This window comes from Bos taurus, chromosome 7 (genome assembly GCF_002263795.3).
Source record: "Bos taurus isolate L1 Dominette 01449 registration number 42190680 breed Hereford chromosome 7, ARS-UCD2.0, whole genome shotgun sequence".
In the NCBI taxonomy this organism is placed as follows: domain Eukaryota; kingdom Metazoa; phylum Chordata; class Mammalia; order Artiodactyla; family Bovidae; genus Bos; species Bos taurus.
Window position 1 is genome coordinate 51,006,626 of NC_037334.1, and position 21,387 is coordinate 51,028,012.

The 21,387-nt window shown below is 45.2% G+C and overlaps 1 protein-coding gene across 3 annotated transcripts in view; it reads left to right on the plus strand.

The window, feature by feature from the left end:
- Positions 1-21,045, plus strand: part of PSD2 (pleckstrin and Sec7 domain containing 2) — a 79,003-nt gene extending 57,958 nt beyond the window's left edge. For all 3 annotated transcript variants that reach the window (XM_059888753.1, XM_024995214.2, XM_024995215.2), the window contains 8 exons: positions 6,626-6,715; positions 7,821-7,864; positions 8,927-9,117; positions 9,291-9,361; positions 9,754-9,911; positions 10,954-11,098; positions 12,442-12,585; positions 18,887-21,045. In XM_059888753.1, coding sequence (XP_059744736.1) covers positions 6,626-6,715; positions 7,821-7,864; positions 8,927-9,117; positions 9,291-9,361; positions 9,754-9,911; positions 10,954-11,098; positions 12,442-12,585; positions 18,887-19,096 — 1,053 coding nt within the window. In that variant the 3' untranslated portion in view covers positions 19,097-21,045. The remainder of the gene's footprint in view (positions 1-6,625; positions 6,716-7,820; positions 7,865-8,926; positions 9,118-9,290; positions 9,362-9,753; positions 9,912-10,953; positions 11,099-12,441; positions 12,586-18,886) is intronic.
- The last annotated feature ends 342 nt before the right edge of the window (positions 21,046-21,387 follow it).

Sequence of the window (21,387 nt, forward strand, 5' to 3'; positions counted from 1 at the left end):
TTTCCTGTCCAAGAGACTTTTGACTGGTCCCTTCCCTTGCTCTGAAGGATGACATCTACTTTCTTTCTGCTTGGCCTGTTTCATTCTGCTTTGAGAAGGGGAAGACTTAAAGACAGGCTGGGATTGTTCTGACCTCAGGTAGGTCACACTAGACCTGCAGAGAAGGCCTTGGAATGGGGCTGTGGCCCGCCCAATCATAATTCTTTTCTGATTGGAGACAGAGGCTGTGGGAACAGATTTTTGGGTCAAGGGCAGGCTTGGAGGCCCTTTTGATCCAAATGTTGGTGGGAGGAAGGGAGGAACTGAGAACTTGGAGGTCCCAAATCACTCCAAAGCCAAAACAGCTTGGCTTTGGAGTGTTCTGGGCATGTCTCTCTTTCTCTCCATCTTTCTTCCTGTCCTCCCTCCTTCCCTCCTTTCCTCCCTTTCTTTCCCTCTCCCCTCCCATTCCCTTCCCTTCTCTTCCGTCTCTCTTTTCCTTTTCTGGTATATATCTTTTGGCCTGGTGGCTGTTGTTCATTTACCCAGTATGATTTGACTTCTTTGCAACTGACCGTCTTACTTTCTCATCCAGAGAGAGATTGATCTTAGTAGCTGTTTTGCATGGACTTGAAAGTGTATTCTGCAGTTGTTTGTTGTAATGTTCTATATGTGTTGAGAAGGTCAAGCTTTTTAACTATGCTGTAAAACTCTTTTATATCCTTAATGATTTTTTTTATTGTGGTAAAATGTATAAGACATAAATTTACCATTTTAACCAGTTTAAGTTGTGCACTTCAGTGGAGTTAAGTACATTCACACAGTGTGCAACCGTCACCGTTCTCTGGTTTCAGAACTTTTCATCACCCCAAAAGGAGACCTTGTACCCATTAGCAGTCACTTCCCATTCTCTCCTTCTGCCAGCCCCTGCCTCTTCTGGATATTTAATGTGAGTGGAATCATACAGTACATAGCCTTTCATATCTGGCTTCTTTCACTTAGTGTAATGTTTACAAGGCTCATCCATATTATAGCATGTGCCATAATTTCATTTGTTTTTATGGCCAAATAATATTCCATTGAATTGATATGCCACATTTCGTGTATCCATTTGTCCTTTAACGAATATGTGTATTATTTCCACCTTTTGGATACTGTGAATAGTGTTACTCTGAACATTTGTGTACAAGTTTTTGTTTGAGCACTGTTTTCAATTCCTCGGAGAAGACCAGCTGCATCATATGGTAATTCTGTGTTTAACTTTTGGACGAACTGTGAAACTTCCTTAGTGGCTGAACCATTTAGAAATCCCACTAGTCATGTATAAGGGTTTCAATTTCTTCACCCTCCTTGCCAACACTTCTTTTCATCCTTTTCTTTTTTAGTGATAGCTGTTCTAGTCAGTATGAAGTGGTAACTCATTTTGGTTTTAATCTGCATCTCCCTAATGACTAATGACATTGAGCATATTTTCATGTGCTTATGGCCATTTGTATATCTTCTCTGGTGAAATATCTATGCAAGTACTTTGCCCACTTTGAGGGGGATATATAATTATTATTTAAAATTGGGGTAAAAATATTAAAAATCATGGTAAAATATGCATAATATGAAATTTACCATCACTGCCATTTTTATGTGTAGTTTACTAGTATTAAATCTATTTACATTGTTGTGCAATGAATCTCTAGAACTTTTTCATTTTCTTAAAAAGATTTAACTCTTTTCTTTTTAATTTATTTTTTTATTGACGGATAATTGCTTTACAGAATTTTGTTGTTTTCTGTCAAACCTCAACATGAATAAGGCATAGGTATACATATATCCCCTCCCTTTTGAACCTCCCTCCCATCTCCCACTCATTCCCATCCCTCTAGGTTGATACAGAGCCCCTGTTTGAGTTTCCTGAGCCCTACAGCAAATTCCCATTGGCTATCTATTTTACATATGGTAATGTGAGTTTCCATGTTACTCTTTCCATACATCTCACCCTCTCCTCTCCTCTCCCCGTGTCCATAAGTCTATTCTCTACGTCTGTTTCTCCATTGCTACCCTGTAAATAAGTTCTTCAGAACCATTTTTCTAGATTCTGTATATAAATACAATATTTATCTTTCTCTTTCTGACTCACTTCACTCTGTATAATAGATTCTAGGTTCATCCACCTCATCAGAACTGACTCACATATGTTCCTTCTTACGGCTGAGTAATATTCCATTGTGTATATGTACCACAACTTCTTTATCCTTTCATCTGTCGATGGACATCTAGGTTGCTTCCATGTTCTAGCTGTTGTAAATAGTGCTGCAGTGAGCAATGGGGTACATGTGTCTTTTTCAATTTTGGTTTCCTCAGGGTATATGCCTAGGAGGGGGATTTCTGGGTCATATGGTGGTTTTATTCCTAGGTTTTTTTTAAGGAATCTCCAAATTGTCTTCCATAGTGGCTGTATCAATTTACATTCCCACCAGCAGTGCAAGAGCATCCCCTTTTCTCCACACCCTCTCCAGCATTTATTGTTTGTAGACTTTTTGATGATGGCCATTCTGACCGGTGTATTTTGCTTTTCTTTAATTGGTCTGTTTGTGTTTTTGTTGTTGAGTTGTAAAGGTTCTCTATTCTAGATACTATACTCTTATCAGATATATGGTTAGAAAAAGTTTTCCCTTTTTGCAGGGATCATGTGTTTTCTTCCTGTCTTCCTTCTATTAATGTGGTGTATTATGTTAATAGATTTTTATATGTTGAACTACTCTTGTTCTTCTGGGATACATTCCACTTGATCATGGTATATAATCCTTTTACTATGCTGCTATTTTGCTAGTATTTCATTGAGAGTTTTTATATTTATATTTATAGGGGATACTGTTCTATAGTTTTATTTTCTTGTGAATTGTTTGTCTGGTTTTTGTATCAGAGTAATGCTGGCTTTATAGAATGAGTGAGGAAGTATTCTCTCTTTTTCAGTTTTTGGATAAAGCTTAACAAGTATTGTGTGCTCAGTTGCTCAGTCGTGTCTGACTCTCTGCGATCCCATGGACTGTAGCCTGCCAGGCTCCTCTGTTCATGGAGTCCTTCAGGCAAGAATATGGGAGTGGGTCACCATTTCTTCCTCCAGGGAATCTTCCTGACTCAGGCACTGAACTTGCATCTCTTGTGTCTCCTGCATTGGCAGGTGGAATCTTTACCACTGTACCACCTGGGAAGCCCCAAGAAGTATTAATGTTAAACACAAGTTGCTCAGTCATGTCTGACTGTATGACTCCATGAACTGTAACCCGCCAGGCTCCTATGTCCATGGAGTTCTCCAGACAAGAATACTGCAGTGAGTTGCCATTCCCTTTTCTAGGGAATCTTCCCAACTCAGGGATCAAACCTGGGTCTCCTGCATTGCAGACAGATTCTTTACCATCTGAGCCACCAGGGAAGTCCCAAGTATTAGTGTTAATTTTTTTTTAATGTTTGGTAAGCTTCACTAGTGAAGCCATCTGGTCTTGGGCTTTTCTTTTGTGAGGTTTTTGATTGCTGAGTGAATGTCTACTTCTTTTTAGGTTTATTTAGGTTTCCTGTTTATACTTGAGCCAGTTTTAGTAGTTTGTGTGTTCTTAGGAATTTGCTTATTTTATCTAGGTTATATAATTGGTTAGCATTAATTGATTGATATTAGCAAATTAATTCGGAGAAGGCAATGGCACCCCATTCCAGTACTCTTGCCTGGAAAATCCCATGGATGGAGGAGCCTGGGAGGCTGCAGTCCATGTGGTCGCTGAGGGTCGGACATGACTGAATAACTTCACTTTCACTTTTCACTTTCATGCATTGAAGACGGAAATGGCAACCCACTCCGGTGTTCTTGCCTGGAGAACCCCGGGGACGGGGGAGCCTGGTGAGCTGCCATCCGTTGGGTCACACGGAGTCGGACATGACTGGGGCAACTTAGCAGCAGCAGCAGCAGCAGCAAATTAATTGCTTAGGATTCTTGTTCTTCTTGTTACCAAGAAAGCAGTGTTAAAATCTCTAACCAAGACTGTGAGTGTCTTTCTCTTTTTAGTTCAATTTTTGTCTTTTACTTTTTGAAACTATGTTATTAGGTACATACAAATTTAGAGTGTTTATATCTTCTGGTAGATTGACCCTTTCATTATTATGAAATGTCTCTGTAGTAATGCTCCTTGCCTTCAGGTCTATTTTGTCAGTTATTAGTGTAGTTATACTGGAGTTCTTTTGCTAGTATTTGCATGCGTATCTTTTCTGTCCTTTTCCCAAGATTTCTGCCTCCTTATATTTAAGAGATGTCTATTAATCTTTGCCTTTTAATTTGACCATTTAATAAATTACTAATATATTTGAATTCAAACATATCAGGTTACTCTTCATTTTCTCTTTGACTCATCTGGTCTATATTGCTTATTTTTTTTCTCCTTTCTTGCCTACTTTTGGATTACTTAAGTATTTCTTTAGAATACCGTTTTCCCCTGTTAGCTTGTTAGTTGTGAATTCTTTTAGAATTCTTTTTGTAGTTTGCAATATATATCTCTCACTTATTAAAGTACTTTAACCATGTCCTAGCAAATGAAATAACCTTAAAAGGCCTTAATTTATTTGTCTTCTCAACTTACATACTACTGTTATCATCCTTTTAACTGTTTGTATCTCTTTCTATATTTTATTCCCCAGAAAACTTTATTATTTTTTATTTTTCACAGTCAGCAATCATTTAGATTTAGCTATCCTTTTTGTTGCTCTTCATTCCTTTCTGCTTTGCCATCTGGGATAACTTTCCTTGTGTCTGAAGAATTTCCTTCCTTTCTTAATTTCAAGTTTTGAAGTGTGACTGGCATGTTTCCCAGTGCCCCTTGTCCTCGGTGGGCCCTGAGTTCCAATTTTCGTTTTCTAGTCCTTTTGACCACTCAGTTGCTCACTCTTTTGTCCACTGCTTGAGAACTGACAGATGCTTTGAAGAGGAAGACTGCTCCTTGTCGGCCTCCCCTCTCCATGTTTCTCTTCTTTGTAAGACCTTTGCCCTTGAAGTCTTCATTGCTCTTATATTTCTCCAATGTTTTATCAATATTTTGACCAGCAGTTGTTTCTGATGGGAAGGTTGATTTGCAACAAGAGAGTCTGTCATTACTAGGATTATAACTCTTGCCTGGTAATTTTTTGATTTTGCACCCACCCCTTACTGATGGCTTGGGAATGTTCAGTGTGTATGTGTGGAACTCAGACAGTATGATCAACATTGCCCTCATGTTCCTCAATTATGACTGTACACATAAATGACTATATACATATATACATACATACATGGATGTACATGTAAAATATATACATAGACATATGAAACACATGTTAAGGCATTTGTAGGATCATTTCTCCTTAGTCCTTTGGAAAAGGTGTAGAAAATTCTTGTTTTTCAGCTACTTATAAAACTTTCTATCATTGTTTTCTGAATTATTTCCTGTGGTGTGTGAATGTCCCACATGGTGTTAATAGAATCGTTGTTAAAATGGAGCAATTGAGAAACTGCATCGAATCCTCTCCTTGGAGACCCTCACTACCACAGATGCACACTGAAAGCTCTGAAACATATAAACTTATTTGATTATGAAATCCTTCAGGGGGAATTCCTATTCTCATTTGTAGGTGAATTTTGGGAAACACTGCCTTATAGCAAACCTAAATCCACCAAATCCTACACCAATAAATATCTAGTGTTCAAGGGACTTTGTCTTCTCAATGGTGAAGTGCCATCAGTGTTTCCTCAAGCATGGACACTGCAGAGAGTCTGAAAGTATGCACATCAGATATTGGGTTTGGGGGGCTGGAGCCCCCCTTCTAATCATTGGTAAAAAAGGCAGAAATATGGGGTACAGTCATTCCAGCCCTTTGTCTGTTTGTGCCTCCTGGAGTGAAACCATCTGCTCAGGTTCCCTTGGTCCCAGAGCAGCTTGGCATGGGGTACCCATGTGTGTTGGTGGAAATTGATTTTTGATTCTCTTAAGACCAAACTCTCCCTCACTTCACCTACCTCTTGGAGGTCTTGCCGCCCCTCTGTACAGGTGAGAGGGTGAGACAGTTGTGACGGAATACACAGAGCTTCTGCTCAGGAGTCAAGAGGCCTGGGTTCAAGTCCTGGTGCTGTGACCTTGGGAGAGTTAACCATGGAGTAGCGGGTGAGAGCACGGGCTTTGGTGTCAGACACACTCAGCCCTTCTACTTCCTTGCTGTGTGATCATGCGCACGTCACTTCACCTTCCTGCACCTCAATTTCCTTACCTTCAAATGGGGATAATAATAACACCCACCTGACCTTCTCTGTTGTGAGAAGGAAATAAATAATGCATGTCAAGTACAATACCTGGAACGTGCTGGGCACCTGGCAAATGTCAGCTGTTATTTCATCTAACCTGACTCCTTCATCTGGGTTTGAGGAGAACCCCAACCTCTTGTGATGCTTGAGGATCAAATAGAATCTTGAATGTGAAAGAGTTTTGTAAACTCTTGGAGTGACAAAGGGAAATTCAGGCAGTCTTTTCTCATTACTGCCCTTGATGCTGCCTCATCCCCTCTGGCCGGGCAGGGCAGGATGTGGAGACCATACCAGGCTCCATCCCTACTCTCAGGCAGAACCATTCCTCCATTACAGAACATTGGCAAGAAGATGTCCTGCCAGCAATTCATTGCCAACTTGGACCAGCTGAATGATGGCCAAGACTTTGCCAAAGACCTGCTGAAGGTATAACTTGCTAAGGGTCCCCATGCTCCCAGCTGTGTTCAGGGTGGGTGGGGAGGAGAGAGGTTTCTGCTCCACTAAATTCTGATGGTCCAAGTTCTTCATTCTGGGGTCAGGGTAATGATGGCTTTGGGACAGAGGTAGAGACCATCCAGCTCAACACATGACTAGTATGTGTTCCCTGAGTTGGGCAGAGGGTAGGCTTTGTGAGATTTGTTTTTAGTGCTCCACTATCATTATTTCTGTCAAGATAGTGCTCAACACTGCCACCCATTGTCACAGCTGTCACTGCCATCACCCTCACCTGATCACCCTTATCACCACCACCACCTTCACCACAACCATCAGTATCATCACTACAGGGAAAAGCCCACTCATTCCTTAAACATCACAAGGAATCTAGTTTTCTTTTGAATACTTTTGAAAAGTTTCTTTTGAAAAACTCTGGCTTTTCAAGTTTGGTCAGCTCTCCACCTTGGAGGAATAGGAGCATGTTTTGGGGGATAGGTGATGAGTTCAGTTTTAGAGGATGAGTTAGAGGGAACTAATGATATCAGGTGGGCAATTGGATAGTGAGTCTGGAGGACAGAACATGAACATTGCTTTCATCACTCTTCTTACCATAATTATGTTCTTCACTGTCAGGAAGAACTAGTTAAAAGTGTATTTGTAAGTACAATAAAATGATCCCAGTCCCTTCACCCACCTACTCCCCATCTACTCATCCACCCAAATGCCCATCCTCCCATATATCCATCCTTCCATCCACATATCCACCCTGCAACTCAATCATTCACCTGTCCCTACACCTATCCATTCATCCATCACCCACACATACTCTCCTACACAGCCCTCTATACACACTCACCCACCTATTTCTTGGCCCATTGACATAGTTAGCAGCTCATCTACCTACTCATCCTCAGTCTATCCAGTCATCTAAACAATACTCACCTACCCCATTCATTCACCTGTCCAATAAATAAGTGTGAAGCAAACACCTACTTTGCCCCACTGGCTGAAAAGGTACTCCCTCACTGCATCCACATCGCTAGAGGTAGATGGACTCTGACTCTTCTTTGAACTCCTCTCTTTCCCCCTCTCCTAGACCCTTTACAACTCCATCAAGAATGAAAAACTGGAATGGGCCATGTGAGTAGTGCCCATGAGCACAAATATGGGGAGAGAATTACCGGGAACGGGGCGAGGGAGTGGCTGATGGTACAGGGAAGTCATGCTGGTTACTCTCCATGGTGCTGATTTCTCCTACCCAGGGCCCTGGTGACCCCTGACCAGCTGGCCAGCTCCTGCTGTTGAGTTCCCCTTTGGATTCATTTTGTCTTGATAAATAGTGTGCAGTTTTACAGCTATGGAATAGATTAAACTGACAGTTTCATGATGTTCACAACAGTTTTTCTGTTCAGGGGATATTGCCACTATTTTCAATGATGATATTATCTCTTTCCCCTTGGGGAGGTAGACAGGCATGAGCTCTGAGTCCCTTTACAATGCTAGTAATATGACCAAAGTGAAGTGGTGACTGCTCTTGGCAATGGGGAGATGTGACTGCCCCCTAACTTATTCCCTTGAGAGGGCAGTGAGACCTGGAGGTACCCAGCCATCTGGAAAGAGGTGTGGTGACCTTGCTGATTGGGAAGACTATATATAAGAGGCTTCTGGGGAAAGTTTCCACCCTACTCTGCTGTACTCCCCAGGGCAGCCTGGGTCTTGGGGTCCATGTGAAGGTCCCAGGCAGGGATCGTTAGGAAACCCAACCCAACTGGGGAGAACTGGCATTTTTCTACCAGGGCTCCAGTGGGGAACCTAGACTTTAGGGGCCTAACCTACTGATCTTCTGTCCCTCACCATGTCCCTGGGACTTGGGCAGTCTGCCCATGGGTTACTTCTCCCTGGGGCTTGGCTTTCAGAGAGGTGAGAGAAGACCAGGGGGTAAGTCCGAAGGTGGTAAGGTCTCCAACTTTGTGATCAAAGGTGAAGATTGGAGCTTGGAGGCCAAAAATCAAATTTCAGAGGACAAAGGTCAGAATTGGAGACTCAGGTCAAAGGTCTGGATCTATGGTTGGAATTGAAACCCCCTTATCTCTGTTCCTCACCTCTAACTGGCTTCCAGAGGAGTGTTTGGTGGGGAGAGGGCATGTTGGCATGGGGATGAGGGCTCTGTGGAGGTGGTACTCAAGCCTAGTACTTTCCTAGTGATGAAGATGAGCTGAGGAAATCACTGTCTGAGCTGGTGGATGACAAGTTTGGGACAGGCACAAAGAAGGTGACACGGATCCTGGATGGTAGCAACCCCTTCCTGGATGTCCCGCAAGCTCTCAGCGCTACCACCTACAAGCATGGTGTGCTGACCCGGAAGACTCACGCCGACATGGATGGCAAGAGGAGTGGGTGTCAGGCGGGGAAGGGGCATAGGGAGGGATGCTAGTCCAGAGAGGGTATGCACCCCCTTGGCTGCTCCTCTGGGAATGCACATGCCAGCAGACATGTAGGGGGACACGGGGGAGGAGATACTGGGATGGGTGTTATGGCCACACTACCCATGGCCCCCTCTCCCTAGCGCCCCGTGGGAGGCGTGGCTGGAAGAAATTCTACGCGGTGCTCAAAGGGACCATTCTGTACCTGCAGAAGGTGAGAGATTCCCCCAGAATCTTTACCCAGGAAGGGCCAACTCAGCCCCTGCCTTCTGGTGCCTAGAGGGTCCTGGGAAAGGCCTAGGCCTTAGGCAGATCTTGGATCCTCCCACATCAAGGACCTGACTGGCTCACTGAGGGCTTTGATGGTTTCAGAGAAGGGCCTTTTAAAGGGGGTTTCAGAGGAGTAAGACCTGTTCAAGCTTCTGGGGCCAACTGGGTGCTGGGAGTGTGTGGTGATTCTTGTTGGGGCAGCTGAAAGATGGTGGGATGTGTAGGGACAGAGAGAAGGAGAATGACCGGGAGGGACAGTGAGGGTGGAGGTACGGGTCAGCAGACCAGAGCCTGGTGATGACAGAGGCTTGCCCACCCCTGACCTGGCCTGTCCAGGATGAGTACAGGCCTGACAAAGCCCTGTCCGAGGGTGACTTGAAGAATGCCATCCGTGTGCACCATGCTCTGGCCACCAGGGCCTCTGACTACAGCAAGAAGTCCAACGTGCTCAAGCTAAAGACAGCTGACTGGAGGGTCTTCCTCTTCCAGGCACCGTAAGTAGGAGTGGGCACCCCCTCGCTCCCACACTGGGCTCAGTACCTGCCCCACAACCTTGCCTCATCTACCTCAGGGGAGGTGCCCTTAGCTTCCCCGGCACAGCAGCCATGAGAGAAAGTGTAATTGCTTGGCACAAACAAACAGCTCAGGTCCCTCCTGACAGCAGTGTTTCTCAAGCGTGATCCCTCAGTATCTCCTGGAAAACTTGTTAGAGGGACTTCCCTGGTGGTCAAATGGTTAAGACTCTGCTCCCAATGCAGGGGGCACAGGTTCAATCCCTTTTTGGGGAACTAAGATCCTGCATGCTGCCCAGTGTGGTCAAAAATAACCCCCAAACTCATTAGAAATGCAGTTTCTGTGGTCCCACATTAGACCTCCTGAATCAGAAACACTGGAGGTAGGCCAGCAGTTGTGTTTTAATAAGACCTCAGGGTGATTCTTATGTGCACTGAAGTCTTTAAATACAAGGCAGATGGACTCTTTCTAAATCATCCTGCACTTAAAGTTGGGGTGATGGGCACGGAAAACTCACCCTGTGGTTTCTCCATAAGGCCTTCTTTCTATGCCCCTGTACCTCATCCTTCTGTGACTTGAAATTCGGGTTTCATGTGTCAGATGAACTTAAAAGGGGGGAGACTGGCAGGTGAACTCTGAGGATAGGAGTAGAGGTGCCGAACCAGGCAGCGGGGCAGGACCGAGAGGGCGGAGTCAGGGTGACCAGTTGCCCAGCTGCCTCTGACCTCCCCTGCTGGTCTTAAGACTCACTAGCTCCAAGCCGTTAGCTCTGGACCTGGCTGGGCAGCTTCATGTTCACATGGAAATCCAGGTCTTGTCTGGGAGCTGGAACAGAAGGGAGCTCCCTATGCAGACATGACCAGGCTCATCAGCTCCCATCCTGCCACCCTCCCTCACCCCTTTGCCCGCCTACATGGAGGTCTTTGTGGCCTCTCTGTGCCTGGCTGTGCTGGGTGCTGGGTGGGGGATAGGGAGTCCTGCTGTGAGAAGCCAGTGCGCCCTCCCCTCCCCTCCGGTCCCCAGGAGCAAAGAGGAAATGCTGTCCTGGATCCTGAGGATCAACCTGGTGGCTGCCATCTTCTCAGCGCCCTCCTTCCCTGCTGCCGTTAGCTCCATGAAGAAGTTCTGTCGGCCTCTGCTGCCCTCCTGCACCACTCGCCTCTGCCAGGTACAAGCTCCTGGGCTCACGACATCACCTCCCCCGGCCCCTCATTCAGCAGTGCTTACCTGGTGCTTGGTCCTAGGGTGAGAGACAAGCCGAAGGAGCAGACATTCTCCATCCCCCCGCCCACACCCCCACTTACACACGGAGGGACTGAGGTCATACCCCGCACAGTGGTGTGGGTGTGCCGATGGCGGTGCGTTCAGTGGATGTGGTGTGGTCTGTGGGTGTCCTGTGTGTCTGGGCATGAATGGTTGTGAGTGTGTGTGTCCTGAGGAGCGAGTGACAGGCAAGACTTGGAGAACCCTTCATCCAGCTGCTTCCCTCATCTACCCTTACATGTTTCTTTGTAATCCTTAAAAATCTCCTGGGCTTCCCAGGTGGCTCAGTGGTAAAGAATCTGCCTGCCTGTGCAGGAGCCACAGGAGACATGGTTTTGATCCCTGGGTTGGCAAGATCCCCTGGAGAAGGGAATGGCAACCGACTCCAGTAGTCTTGCCTGGAAAATCCCATGGGCAGAGGAACCTGGTGGGCTACAGTCCATGGGGTTACATAGAGCTGGACACAACTGAGTGCACATGTGCACACACACACATCAATACTCCATTTTTCAGGGGTTTTTTTTTGAGAGGAGAGGATAAATGCTGGGCTACTACTTGCATGGTGGAGAGTGGGTTAACACCATGTTTTCCATCCTGTCAGGGCCCTTTCCTGATGAGCCAGTGTCCTGGGTCTTCTCTGTGGAGCCCCTGGGGCTGCTGTCCACAGCTGTGCCAGCACTCTCGGTGCTCCCACACAGGCACACTTACCATTCAAGTGCACGCATGTTTGTGTGTATATACACATACACACACACATACACATATGCAGCCCAGTGCCCATAAGGCACAAAGGGGTCTGGCTGTCCTGTGGCGGGTGGGGTGTACTGTTCACTTGTCTGGTAGTGACAGTGTCTCTGTCTTTGGGTGTGATCCTGGATCTGTGGCCTTCAGATGTGTCTGGACATGAGTATGAGAGGCTGTGTGCTCTGTATGAAGCCTGGGGCGCCGGGCTGAGTCTCGGTGATTGTGTGTCTATGTCAAGGAGTGTGCATACACGAGAGTGAGGGCCTCGCATCTCCTGAGCCTGCTGCGGAGGCTCCGGGGGGAGCTGATGCCGATGGTGGGAGGGGACGAAGGAAGGTGGCGGAGGTACACTCGTTCAGGCACAGACCTGGCTTTGCCCCTGCGTGTTGGATGGCCCTGGCAAGGCCTCGGTTTCCCCTTGGGGAAGCAGCTCTCCTTTGGATGAGACCCACCCATACGACCCCCTGAGGGTGGGACCTCACTGTCCACGACTGATCTTTGCAGGAGGAGCAGCTGCGCTCTCATGAGAATAAGCTGAGGCAGGTGACTGCAGAGCTGGCTGAACACAAGTGTCACCCGGTCGAGCGGGGCATCAAGTCCAAGGAGGCTGAGGAGAACCGGCTGAAGGAGCATTATCTCACATTTGAGGTGGGCCAATCACAGGAGGATTTGGAAGGACAGGGCTGGGGCAGGAGGAAGAGGCCAGCTTCTCCTTCCACACCTTTCCACAGCCAGGGACTCCTTCTTTGGGAGCACTCCACTTTGGGGGCTCCCCTGAGGTCATGAACTGCAGTCACCTGTGAGCCAGTCTCTGCACAGCCCAGCTGCACAGACAACTCACTTGTGTATCTACCAGAGACCTCCCTGACCTTCTGCAGCCTTCTTCAAGCCCCTGCCTCACGTCCAATTTCTGCATAGGCCCAGCTTTTCGGGAAGCTTCTACAACCAAACCACAGAGTTCACAAGCCCTCTCCATGTGCCTTTCCCCCCCTCACATCTCAGTGCCCCTCTCAGTGGGTTTATCAAGCAGAGTACCTTGGTCTCTCCTTCTGAGCTCTCCCTTTCTTCTGTTTTGTCTCTGCCCCTACCCTGCTTCTGTCCTGCAGTGCTCTGCCTTCACTGTATGAAGGATGAGGGTAGACTGAGGGGAGGAAGGCAGGAACCACTTGTCCATTTTGGACTGACCTGCACATGGGGGTGGACAGATACAAGAGAGCCCAAAACCAAGCCAGGAAGTCCCTGGAGCAGAGGGGCAGGGAATCGCCCATCTCAGTCTCTAGATTTCCATGCTGACTTTCTGTTGTGGTGTAGAGGAGAGAGGATAGATAAATCCTGCCTTTTGGAAAAACATGATGTTTTATAACTTTTGGAAGCCTCCTCAGATCCACTCTGTCTGCAAGGTAAAAAATAACCATGCTGATTGCCAGGCATGATTCTCTTCACTTCGCTTATGTTGACTGATTTAATCCTCATATCAACTGTATGATGTGGGTTTGTTATCCCCATTTTACAGATGGGGAAATTGAGGCTTGGAAAGGTTGGACCATGTGCCTGAGGCAACACAGTTAAGTTCAGGAGCCAGGATCCTAACCAGGCAACTGACTGTGCCTCCAAAACCCTGGTCTTTCTCACCCTCAGCCTGACTTAACTGGGGGGTGAAGAGGCAGGGCAGATGGACAGTAGGGGAGGTAGAGCCCAGAATGAAGAGCTTTTCAGTTTCTGTGGCAGAGCTGGGTGAGAACAGAATCTTATGACCCTTAGTCCCTGCCTCTCCCGCGACAGTGGTGAGGGCCTGAAGCTCTGAGTCAAGACCTCAGACACTGCCAAACCTCCCTTCTAATTGTTTACCAATTTACATCCCCTTTAATAGCTCATGAACACACCTGTCTCTCCATACTCTCACCAACACTGGACGTAGTCTTCGTTAATCTGATAGGTTTAGCAAGTGGTATCTTATTGATGTTTTAACTTGGTTTAAATTATTTATTTATTTATTTATTTTTTATTTTATTTTATTGGCTGCACTGCAGGGCATGTGAGACTTTAGTTCCCCTACCAAGGATGGAACCCATGCCCCTCACACTGGAAATGCAGAGTGTTAACCATTGGACCACCAGAGAAGTCCCTCACCATTTTGATTTTTAAAAAGATTAGCTGTGAACCCAGAGAAGGCAATGGCACCCCACTCCAGTATTCTTGCCTGGAAAATCCCATGAACGGAGGAGCCTCGTAGGCTGCAGTCCCTGGGGTCGTTAAGAGTCAGACACGACTGAGCGACTTCACTTTCACTTTTCACTTTCATGCATTGGAGAAGGAAATGGCAACCCACTCCAGTGTTCTTGCCTGGAGAATCCCAGGGACGAGGGAGCCTGGTGGGCTGCCGTCTATGGGGTCGCACAGAGTCGAACACGACTGAAGTGACTTAGCAGCAGCAGCAGCAACAGCAGCTGTGAACCACCCATATTTGGTTCAGATAGTTTTTCTTAAATGAATAGAATATTCTATTATGATTGAAGTCCTTCTTTGTGCCTCTTTTAACATTTTCTTCTCTCCTCCTCAGAAATAATTATGATTCTGAAGTTGTTTTGGGCCCTTCTCATCTATATCTTTATACTTTTATTGCAATTATAGCTGTCCACAAACAATAGTTAGCATTGTTGTGTGTTTCATTTGCATGTTTTTAACATTTGTGTAAATGGTTAAAACAATTGTGATTTAAAAAGCATAGCGTAAGATTGATCATGGTTAAGGTTAAGGAATCAATGGTTAAGGAACCATTTTAAGTATTATAGTTCAGTAATGTTAAGTCAGAGAAGGCAATGGCATCCCACTCCAGTACTCTTGCTCGGAAAATCCCATGGACGGAGGAGCCTGGTAGGCTGCAGTCCATGGGGTCGCTAAGAGTCGGACACGACTGAGTGACTTCACTTTCACTTTTCACTTTCATGCACTGAAGAAGGAAATGGCAACCCACTCCAGTGTTCTTGCCTGGAGAATCCCAGGGACGAGGGAGCCTGGTGGGCTGCCGTCTATGGGGTCGCACAGAGTCAGACACGACTGAAGCAACTTAGCAGCAGCAGCAGCAGCAATGTTAAGTCTTTTCATATTCTTGGGCAACTAATCTCCAGAACTTTTTCATCTTCCAAACTGAAACTCTATAACTATTAAACAACATACTCCTAAGCACCTTCCTCCTGGCCCTAGTCCTTGACTACCACAGTTCTACTATCTGTCTCTATGAATGTGACTACTACTCTTAAGTGCTTCATACAAGTGGAACCACAGAATTTATACTTTTGTGACTGGCCTGTGTCACATGACATAAGGCTTTCAGGCTTCATCCCTACTGTAGCATGTATCAGAATTCCTTTCTTTTTGCTTTTCTGTTATATTTGGACACCACGTTTTGTCTGTCCTTTCATCGGCTGATGCACATTTGGGTTGGCTGCTGTTAATAATGCTGCCATGAACATGGGTGTGCAAATGTTTCTTTGAGATCCTACTTTCACTCCTGCTTTTATGTCCAGAAGTGGAATTGCTAAACTGTATGGTAATGTTATTTTCACTTTTCGAGGAATAACCACACTGTTTTCCATAGTGGCTGTATCAATTTACATTCCCACCAATAGTGTACTTGGATTCTAATTCTTCCACATCTTTGTCAACAGGCTTGTTAATTTATGTTTGTTTTTTTTTTGTTTGGGTAGTGGTTATCTTAATGCATGTGAGGTGATAATCTCATTGTGGTTTCAATCTGTATTTTCCTGATGGATAATGGTGTTGATGGAGAAGCTCTATATAGTCAGCAATAACAAACCCTGGTGCTGACTGAGGCTCAGATCATGAGCTCCTTATTGCAAAGTTCAGGCTTAAACTGAAGAAAGTAGGGAAAACTACCAGGACATTCAGGTATGATCTAAATCAAATCCCTTATGATTATACAGTGGAGGTGACAAATAGATTCAAGGGATAAGATCTGGTACACAGAGTGCTTGAAGAACTATGGACAGAGGTGCATAACACTGTACAGGAGGTGGTGACCAAAGCCATCCCCGCAAAAAAGAAATGTGAGAAGGCAAAGTGATTGTCTGAGGAGGCCTTACAAAGAGCTGAGGAAAGATAAGTGAAAGGCAAGGGAGAAAAGGAAAGATACACCCAACTGAGTGCAGAGTTCCAGAGAGTAGCAAGGAGAGATAAGAAGGCCCTCTTAAATGAACAATGCAAAGAAATAGAGGAGAATAATAGAATGGGATAGACTAGGGATCTCTTCAAGAAAATTAGAGATACCAAGGGAACATTTCATGCATGTTGTGACATGACATTTCATGCAAAGATGGGCATAATAAAGGACAGAAATTGTAAGGACCTAACAGAAACAGAAGAGATTAAGAAGAGGTGGCAAGAATACACAGAAGAACTATACAAGAAAGGTCTTAATGAGCTGGATAACCATGGTGGTATGATCACTCACCTAGAGCCAGACATCCTGGAGTGTGAAGTCAAGTGTGCCTTAGGAAGCATTACTGTGAAAAAAGCTAGCGGAGATGACAGAATTCCAGCTGAGCTATTTCAAATCCTAAAAGATGATGTTGTTAAGGTGCTGCACTCAATATGTCAGCATATTTGGAAAACTCAGCAGTAACCACAAGACTGGAAAATGTCATTTTTCATTCCAGTTCCAAAGAAGGGTAATGCCAAAAGATGTTCAAACTGCCATACAGTTGCACTCATTTCACATGCTAGCAAGGTTATCCTCTAAATCCTGTAGGCTAGGATTCAACAGTATATGAACTGAGAATTTCCAGATTTACAAGCTGGGTTTTAAAGAGGCAGAGGAACCAGGGATCAAATTGCCAACATTTGCTGGATCATGGAGAAAGCAAGGGAGTTCCAGAAAAACATCTACTTCTGCTTCATTGACCATGCTAAAGCCTTAGACTGTGTTCAGTTCACTTCAGTCACTCAGTCGTGTCTGACTATTTGCAACCCTATGAACTGCAGGACGCCAGGCCTCCCTGTCCATCACCAACTCCTGGAGTTTACCCAAACTTATGTCCGCTGAGTTGGTGATGCCATCTAACCATCTCATCCTCTGTCGTCCCCTTCTCCTCCTTTCTTCAATCTTTCCCAACATCAGGGTCTTTTCAAATGAGTCAGCTCTTTGCACCAGGTGGCCAAAATATTGGAGTTTCAGCTTCAACATCAGTCCTTCCAATGAACACCCAGGACTGATTTCCTTTAGGATGGACTGGTTGGATTTCCTTGCAGTCCAAGGGACTCTCAAGAGTCTTCTCCATCACCACAGTTCAAAAGTATCAATTCTTCGGTGCTCAGCTTTCTTTATAGTCCAACTCTCACATCCATACATGACTACTGGAAAAACCATAGCCTTGACTAGATGGACCTTTGTTAAACTGTGTGGATCACAACAAACTGTGGAAAATTCTTAAAGAGAAAATTCTTACCTATCTCCTTAGAAACTGTATTCCAGTCAAGAAGATACATTTAGAACCAGGGAAAGGAGTATGTCAAGGCTGTATATTGTCACCCTGCTTACTTAACTTATATGCAGAGTACATCATGTAAAATGCCAGGCTGGGTGAATCACAAGGTGGAATCAAGAATTCCAGGAGAAATATCAACCACCTCAGATATTGGCATATATACATATACCTCAGATATTCTACCACTCTAATGGCAGAAAATGAAGAGGAACTAAAGAGCTTCTTGAGGAGAATGAAAGGGGAGAGTCAAAAAGCTGGCTTGAAACTCAACATTTAAAACACTAAGGTCATGGCATTCAATTGCATCACTTCATGGCAAATAGAAGGGGAAAAAGTGGAAGCAGTGACAGATTTTATTTTCTTGGGTTCTAAAGTCACTGAAGATGTTGGTTACAGCCATGAGAAACCTAGACAGCATATTAAAAAGCAGAGACATCACTCTGCTGACAAAAGTCCATATAATCAAAGCTGTGGTTTTTCCGATAGTCATGTATGGACGTGAGAGTTGGACCATAAAGAAAGCTGAGTGCTGAAGAATTGATGCTTTTGACTTGTAGTGCTGGAGAAGACTCTTGGAAGTCCCTCGAACTGCAAGATTGAACTGCAAGTCAATCTTAAAGGAAATCAACCCCAGATATTCACTGGAAGGACTGTTGCTGAAGCTGAAGCTCCAATACTTTGGCCACCAGATATGAAGGGCTGACTCATTGAAAAAGACTCTGATGCTGGGAAAGATGGAAGGCTAAAGGAGAAGGGGGTGGCAGAGGATGAGATGGTTAGATAGCATCATTGATTCAGTGAACATGAATTTGGCTAAACTCCAGGAGTTAGTAGAGGACAGAAGAGCCTGGTGTGCTGCAGTCCATGGGTTACAAAAATTGGACATTACTTAGCAACTGAACAACAGCAGCAAAATGATGCTGAGCATCCTTTTTTGTGCTTATTGGTCATTAGTGTATCTTCTATAGTGAAATGTCTATTCAAGTTCTTTATACATCTTGAAATTGGGCTGTGTTTTGTTGTTGAGTTCTAGGAGTTTTTCCCCCCTTTTAATATTCTGGATACTAGACCCTTACTAGATTAATGATTTGCAAATATTTTTCCCATTCTGTATATTGCATTTTCATTCTGTTGATTGTGTTCTTTGATACAGAGGTGTTTTAAATTTTGATAAAATCCCATTTGTCTATTTTCACTCTCATGCCTATGCTTTTGCTATCATATCCAATAAGTCATTGCCAATTAACTTTGATTTTTAAAATTATGAGTTAAATTTCTGTGTGTGCCCTTTGCCTATTTTAAAAATTGTTTATCTCCTTTTATTGGTTGGTGAGAACTCTCTAAATATCAAGGAGAGAGTCTTTTGTCATATAAGGTATAAATGTTTTTTTTGCAGTTTGTTATCTTTTGACTTTGTTTTTGGCCCTTCTCTGCTCTTTTCCCAGAAAAGCCGTTATGAGACCTATATCCACCTCCTGGCTGTGAAGATCAAAGTGGGCTCTGATGACCTGGAGCGGATTGAGGCCCGATTGGCCACCCTGGAGGGGGATGACCCTTCACTCCGCAAGACACACTCGAGCCCTGCCCTCAGCCAGGGCCATGGAACTGTGACTGGCAGCAAAGCCATGAGGGATACCACTGGGCCTGATACTTAGCTGGCAAGGATGGGCAGGCCTCAGAGGCAGGCAGTGCCCCTGGAGGGGCCAGTGAGCACAATTCCAGCTAGGGGCCACTCAGACAAGCTGCAGACAGTTGTTAGGCAGCCAGAGGGGTGTGGAGAGCCTTGCGGGCTGAGGAGATGGAGATGCTATTCATGGTGTCGATCTTGCATCCTAGGGCTGCTCTGGGCCTTAGAGTCTGTCGCCAGCCCTCACCTCCCTCTCCACTCTGGAGCCTCAGTTTGTAGGCCAGTTGTGTGCATGCTCTAGACACCATCTCACTGGAGGAGCAGGAAGGGTGGTTGGCTTCCCAGGCTCTCCTCTTCTCACAGTTCCTCCCCTCATCTCCCTTGTTTCTGAGGGCAGGTCTCAACCCCAGGTCTCAGTTTGGACTCCCACCCCTTCTCCTCCTCCTTCCTCTGAGTTGACCAGCAGCAGGTCTGCAGACCACCAGCACTGTCCAATTCTCCCTCCACTCAGCAGCGCTGGGAACTGCACCCTGTTCTCCTGCCTTGCCCAGCAATAACCCAGCTCTCAGGCCTGTCCCTCAGTGCCAAGCTCACCTTCCATCCATCAAGACCACTCCTGCTTTCTTTTATAATGACATAAATGTATATATATAAGAATTATATACATATATAAACTACCCCTTTAGAGATGGTTTTGGAACTGATATCAGAGGATGAAATGAGGTATGGAAAAGCCTATCTCAGATACACTTGTTAGTGAGGAGGGCTGCTCTTTGGCCCCTGGAGGCTCTGACTCTCTGGAAGAGAAGATAGAGATAGTGTGTCCTCCTCGCTCCCTGTTTCCCCTCTTCCGGCTGACCTGTGATTTAAACTGCTCTTACAGTTAATGCTTTGGAATAAATAGTGTGTGTGCGTGCTGCCCCGTCTGTCCCACAGGTGTCCTGGGGTGTGAGTGGGATGGGACTGCGGCCCTGCTTATATTTTGGTCTTTGTGTTGGTGCTGCCAGGTCTCTTGGGCCCAGAGGTGACCTCTTGTACAGATCTACTGCTACAGGAATAAAAGACACTCTGCCTTGCAAATAGCCACTTGTCAACAAACCCAAAGATGTTTGGTGGGAGAAGCCTATGGAAGCCATTAATTCTTGGTCTTGGGGAAATGTGGAATGACAAGTTGTTGATTGTTAGGCTGATATTTCTTACACTCTTTGAGTGACTCAGAAATGCTAGTTAAGGACATGTCTGGAAAGGACAATTTGCCACATGATGGTTGCAGACTAGCATCTTTTAAACCCTGCATTCCTCAGACAAGTGGTGGGGGTGATGGCACCCTCAATGCAACTGTGATGAGTAAATCCTTTCTATTTTTTAAACAGATTACTGTAGTTTGGCCAGCAGTTTGACCTCAGTGGTAATATATTTAGATAATAAGATAAGCCAACCTTGCAACTAAGTACCCGACATTTACAAGCCCACTCACATTTGATGCAAGGGACCTGTGAATCTGTGGAGAGATGTAGTGATTTAAATACAGATTATTTAATTTGGATCAGCTGAGTGTATTTTATAACCAAACCATCTGGCACCTTCATTTTGCTGAGGGGAAGTTAATGTTCATTTAAGTGAAATTGAAAGAGCAATGTGGCAACATAAAAAGCTCTGTGTACTTTTTCTCTGTACTGTCTCAAAGATCCTTTGAGTTTGGGGTCTGCTTCCCACCCTCTACCTCTTGAGGGTGGGTGAGTGAAAGCAGAGGAGCAGGCTCCATCCGCTGCAGACAGGTGTGCTTCCCTGAACACTAGTTGTGCCTCCCATCAGTTAAAAAAAAACTTTTAGTTCACTTTCTTAATTGTATAATTATTTATTGTAAATTATATACATGTACTACTGTACTAAAATATTATGTACATTATAAAACATACACAAAATAGAAATTTTAAAAAGATGAGATGAAAATAAATCTAAAGCAAAGTTCTAATATTTTTTTTCTGCATTCCAATGGACCACATGTTCCCTCTGCCCCTAATATGTCCATTTTCCAGGACTGTCCAAATCCAGAGCCTTGGAGGACAGCAGGTGAGATGCAATAAGTGGTTTGCGCCACCTGGTGGTCCTGGGAAGTGGCTGCAGGCTCAGGGACCCCTGGGGGCTGACCCTTGAGGACAGCCTCTCTGGAGCCTCCATACACTCATTCATTGAGATGAACAGCGCTGCACATTGTGCTGGGTGCTGGGGATACTATTGTGAGAAAAGGATTGACCAGATCCCTGTCCACAAGGGGCTCACAGTCTAATGGGGAGGGAGATGGTCAGTCACCATTCC